The sequence below is a fragment of the Amphiprion ocellaris genome, chromosome 17, assembly GCF_022539595.1.
Source record: "Amphiprion ocellaris isolate individual 3 ecotype Okinawa chromosome 17, ASM2253959v1, whole genome shotgun sequence".
NCBI lineage: Eukaryota > Metazoa > Chordata > Actinopteri > Pomacentridae > Amphiprion > Amphiprion ocellaris.
Genome location: NC_072782.1, coordinates 18,919,839 through 18,925,614, shown reverse-complemented (window position 1 = coordinate 18,925,614; position 5,776 = coordinate 18,919,839). Strand labels below are relative to the sequence as shown.

Below are 5,776 nucleotides of genomic sequence, written 5' to 3'. Positions count from 1 at the left end.
ATTGCAGAATAAGATAAAATCTGATATATACATACAAACTACAAGCGAATAAGACAGAAAAAACAAGAGGACTAATATAATTTCAGTGCAAAACATCAATAAACTGTTTTAAATTTAGATTTAGGTCCTGATTTAGGTCCTGAGTCACCCAGGTCATGGTAATCCTATAAGTGCTTCAGTAGAAGGCAACTGGACTTTTTGGTTTTCGTTCTGGAAATATGTTTCACCTGTCATCTGAGTGAAACTGCCTGGAAAAGAATCTCAAGACTGCATTATAAGTATCTGATAAGTGGTTGCAGGAAAAGTTAGTGGTGTAGAGCTGCCACTGCAGAATTAAAAGCCAGTTATTCGCAGTAGTGTTTGAAAGTATACGTCACAGTAATATTTAAAGACCAACTATGGACCTCCACTGAGGAGGTAATATTTTCATTGCTGTTTGTCACCAAGATTATACAAAAACAACCCAACTGAATTTCATGAAACTTGGAAAGCTACAGCATTGGCACAGGAGGAACCCATTAAGTTTTAGTGTGGATCAGTGGCATTAAATGTGAAAAACAGGGCACTGACCTCGATTGAGGTCTGTGTTCTTTGAATGACTTTCTGCAACCTAAGTTTGCAGTGTGAAAATGTTTTTTTTAATGTCACAGATTTTGATGTGATACACTTATAATAAGGCTTTCTTGTGTGCAAGAACAATTATAGTTCTTCATATGTGAAATAAAGCACGAGTAAAAGATGGTGACTTAGAAGTATAAAAAAGAATTTAATAAACTGAATATTCCAACGTAGGGTTGAATGATCAGTGAATTTCAACTTGAAAGTGTCATTGGAAATAACTTATTTAGCAAATTGTGATGCCTGCAATTTACAATCTACAGTATAAAGTGTGTTTCGTTATTTTAACTTCTTCTAGCTTCTTATTCTTCTTTGTCTTGAAGCAAGATTTGAAAAAACTTTTATTGCAAATCACAATATTTTTTAAGAAATCGTTAAGCCCTACTTCCTATGTACTCTGTTACATTTAACCTTCTAGGAAAACATTTTAAAGAATATTTTCCATGAACAAATACCTTTGTCATCCCCTGAGCAAAACACAACAGCTTTTTTACAGTTAATATTTCCTTCTGGAGAGGTTCTCATTTACCAGGTGAACATGAATCCTGCAAAATTTCACACAAAAATCAGCAACATATGAGTGTGTCACTATATTATTACTGTGTCTTAACAGTGCTACAAAGCTTTTATGGATCATGCACATGAATGGCTGCATTAAGACAAGTCTTGACTTATTAAATGGCAGACTTAAAAGGAAACAAGCTGCAACATGTTCCTTTGGTAATGTTGGAACTGCAAAGAATCGGCACTAATGAACTCATCCTTGTTCCTCTTGATGAACAGATGTCGGCAGGTAGACATGCAGGTATTAAGCGCCTCTGTCTGATAAAGGCTTGTGTAAAGGCCCACGTGTGGCTCAGTCGTTGATGAATACCCATGGGGACTCTGGGGTTACACTGGTACATGTTTTGTTTTTCACTTAACTGCACTGATTAAAACCTGGAAAGGAAGACAGTTACCATGGGTGCGTCTCACCTGTGGAATTAATTATCGCCACAAAGATAGAGGATGGCTCACTTAGCGTCTCCTCATTTCCTAATAAACAAGCTGCGCTGCTGTGTCTCTCATCACTTTTGTACAGGATTCTAACCAGGTAGGAACTCCTCGTTCAGAGACTTATAACTACTCCGTTTATACTTTTAAGTAAATCATGTTTTTTGAGTTAATAATTGTCTAAAACATTTATTTTTCAGGAAGCTGCAGTAGCTTTTATCCATCCAGCAGAATGCCGAGCCAGCTCGAGGGTGCCATGGACGCACTGATAACGGTTTTCTACAACTACTCTGGAAATGATGGAGATAAATACAAGCTCAACAAGGGCGAGCTGAAGCAACTGTTGAACAGTGAGCTCACCGACTTCCTCACGGTAAAGTAGACATTTCATCTTTATGATGATGATGGTCTATTGTACATTTAAATTGAATTCTACATCAAGCAGTGATTTTTTAAAATGATTTGCAAAGGAAACACCACAGTTTGTGATTATTAACACACGGTTAAAGTGTGCGACCCCCAGCATTTCCTACAATTGATCCAAAATAACTCTTTAAAGGATCTTTACCACCTTGGAGGATGCTTTGCTATTGCTTTATTCAGTTAAAGTTAAAGCAGTTAATGTTTGCAAATGATTTAGCATTGTGACCTTGTTGGAGTAAATAGCTTTTCATTGATTGCTACCCCTCTGTCAAAATGTAACTGCTAGTGGCTTTCTCATCATAGCACTATGGGAAATAAAGGATGTGCAGAAGGAGACGGATAAGGTCAATTGAGATAAGTCCCAGCCCTGTGAGTCTGTGTGATAGCAGAGCGTGTGCAAGCCTGCGATTCCGAATGATTGAGACCGGAGCATCAAACTAAACGGCCGAGGTCTAAAGCCTCTGATTCCTTCAGATATCTTTCTTTTCTCTCCGCTGCTTGTCCTCCCTCATACGGATGGGAAGCCTCAGGTGCTCACACATCATCATCATCAGTGGCCCATATCACCTCCAAATATAGACTCCCCATGATGTCATCACATCCCCGTGGGCCACAGTCACCTCTGAGAATAGACGCAGCCCCAGAAAGACAGTCACCCTCAGTTTCAGCCGACAGAAAACTTTGACACTTGAGAACCGAGGCTTGATAGATTACTATATATAAAGCTAGTATATATATTCTAAATATAGACCGACAGGAAGATCAAATGTTCCTTTATGGTTTGAGCGTTGCATGTTCGTATGCTGCCATTTGACTGTAAAACAGAAAAGTCAAAATTTAAATTAAAAAAGGATCAGCAAATTACCAAATCTGATATTCAGCGTTTTCTTGTTATTATTGTTGTTTTAAACAAAAAACTAAAAACGCATGATTTTGGCTCTGCTGCAGCCACCTCCTTCCATCTGCAGTCACCAAACTGTGATCCTGAGCAGACTTTCACATCTCCAGTAGTAGTCTATCAACACTGAAGAATAAATGTTGAAATTTTTAATTTCCACATTTTGACACCAAGATTTTCAGTGTCTCAGAAAAAAAAGTTAAATAAAAGTGGAATACTATAATGTTCAAAAACTGTGAAAATAGTCAAAATAATGGTAATATAAAAGTAATTTAGCCCATTTAAATACAGTAAAACAGTGTAATTTGTGATCACACATTGAACTGACTGTCTATGACTTGAACTATTTGTTAAAATCCATAATTGATGTAGACATTATGTCTAGTTGTGACTGTTTTGTAGGATTAACGTGTGAATTAGTATTTTCTTTCTGTGGTTTTAGTTGTTATTAGGTTTAATTTCAACAAAACAGTAAACATCTAAAATAACAGTTAAAAGATTTAATATTTTTCAGTTCTTAATATAAATATATAGAACATTTCTGTCAAAAGATAATAATTAGATTTTTACTGATTTACAAACAATGATAATATTGTGTAATAATACGGTCAAACTTTGTTAAAGAACTAATAATAATAATAATAATGCATTAGATTTAATACTATTTGTGAAAATACAGATCTTTTATGTGGACATAATTTACCTTTTTTTTCCAGAGTTAACATGTCAATGAGTACTTTGTTTCTGTGATTTTACCAGTTATTAGCTGTAATTTCACAAAACAGGTAAAAATCTGTATAATAACAAGATAAGATAAGATAAGACGAGACGAGACGAGATGAGACAAGTTAAGATAAGATAAGATAAGATAAGATAAGATAAGATAAGATAAGATAAGATAAGATAAGATAAGATTGACTTTATTAATCCCGGAGGAAATTGTTTTGCCAGAGTACAACACAGTAAACAATAAACAAAGGTTAGTGGAATATACATAATTACACAGAGGTTAGTAATAAAAAAGAAATCAAAAATAATACAACAAATAATACAACGTACAAAATGCAAAGTGTCTAAGTGTTTGTGTGAAGTGTCCTAAGTGTGTAAAGTATCTAAGTGGATGCCAAGGAATAGTGTCTAAAAAAAATAAAAAACAAAATAAAATAAATAGAATAAAATAACACAAGCACAAACTGTAAACTGTAACAAGTAAGTTGTTCAAAACAGTTAAAGTTCAAAAATGTTTAGCAATGTATATTTCTTTTTTTTTTTTTTACAGTGAATAGTACTTTACTTGTAAAATAGAGTATACAAGAAACACAATATTGTCTGTGAAGATTCTCAGTTATCCAGGTCATGGTAATTGTAGGAGCTTCAGTAAAAATCAACCATTAGTCGGTTAGAACTGAAGAAGCATCTTGGATGAGAGGTAAGACATCTTCAAGAACCTACTGCAAAAGTCCAGTTGATTTTTACAGAAGCTCATACGAACACAATATTGTGTGATAAAATGTAGAGAAGTAGAGCGATAAAGTTGCATAAAAATAAAAATAATCAAAAAAGATTAAAAGAACTTCAGAATTGTTCTAGTGCTTGAGTAAATATACGGGTAATACGGTAAGTCCCACTGTTGAGCATTTATTTACATTAATAGTAAATATTTAATAAAGGGTTTACTCTAGTGTAGATCTGAACAATTAATCAGTTTCAAATTGCACTTTGAAGCAATGCAAATAGCAAACACCAAGATTTTTATTTTCACTACAAATGTGTTTCAACTAAAAACTTCACTAAAAATCTTGGCACCAGCCCTGAAACAAAGCGTATTGATCAATCTGTATAACAAAAAGTCATTTGGTTTTCATGACAAAATCTGGATTTGTCTGTTATCAAACATGCAGGATTTTTCTTAGCCGTTCCTTCTTAATACTGTGTACTGGTAAATCTCCCTCCAACTGCATATACACTCAAATACAGCTTTGTTAACTACATTTCAAAAAATGCAGCACTTGACTGGTGATATTTTCCTGATTAAAATGAATCCTCGTCAGTGTGGGGGGAGGGAGTTTAATTTTAACCTTTGGTGAAATGTTGACTCTAATGAGTGCCACAACCGAAAGATCACGGCTGCCTCGGAGGTTGGAGGGTTGGAAAAGGAAAGCCATGTCTTGTTTCTCAATCCTGGAGGAAATGAGCAAAGCAATAAATGTCTTGTGTGATCAGCTGTAGCTCATGGGTCATTTAGCAGTGACATCACTCTGCTCTCCGCTGGACACGGATGGCAGCTTTTCGCCTCCGGTCAATATTAAGCTCCAATAACAGTCAAATGACAGCATGGCTGATATTTCCCACATTATGACTTGCACACAGTATTTGTTGGAGATGTTTTTAATTGGCCAAACAGGGATCTGCCAGCTCAGTAGTATTGGTTTACAAACACAGGTTACAGGAGAATCATTAAAAGTCAGACTGCTAATTTGATGAGCTATTATGTATATGTTTTCCATTTTGTTTTCAGTCTCAGAAAGATCCCATGCTGGTGGAGAAAATCATGAATGACCTGGACTCTAACAAAGACAACGAGGTGGATTTCAATGAGTTTGTTGTGTTGGTCGCCGCCCTGACTGTTGCCTGCAATGATTTCTTTCAAGAGCAGAAGAAGAAAACCAAGTAGATGCCTACAGAAAATCGACTGGAAACTTCCATCAACAGTTAATGCCCCATCAGCTGAATAATTTTTAGTAGTGTTCCCATTAGATAACATTGTAAATGTGATTAATGAATGTAGATTCTTCAGATTAAAAAAAAAAAAAAAAGAAATAAAGTTGCCTTACCAATTTGCAA

The 5,776-nt window shown here is 35.2% G+C and overlaps 1 protein-coding gene across 1 annotated transcript; it reads left to right on the top strand.

Annotated features, from left to right (window-relative positions):
* The first annotated feature begins 909 nt into the window (after positions 1-909).
* On the top strand, positions 910-5,776 carry s100z (S100 calcium binding protein Z). Its single transcript, XM_023276391.3, has 3 exons — positions 910-1,711; positions 1,812-1,984; positions 5,451-5,776. The coding sequence occupies exons 2-3, from the start codon at positions 1,844-1,846 to the stop codon at positions 5,604-5,606; spliced, it is 297 nt and encodes a 98-aa protein (XP_023132159.1). The 5' UTR covers positions 910-1,711; positions 1,812-1,843; the 3' UTR covers positions 5,607-5,776.

What these genes read in the sequence shown, in the direction of transcription:
- s100z (XM_023276391.3), top strand. Translation starts at nt 1,844, where the DNA reads ATGCCGAGCCAGCTCGAGGGTGCCATGGACGCACTGATAACGGTTTTC. An exon ending in AGCTCACCGACTTCCTCACG is followed by an intron (nt 1,985 to 5,450) that starts GTAAAGTAGACA and finishes TTTTGTTTTCAG; the next exon opens with TCTCAGAAAGATCCCATGCT.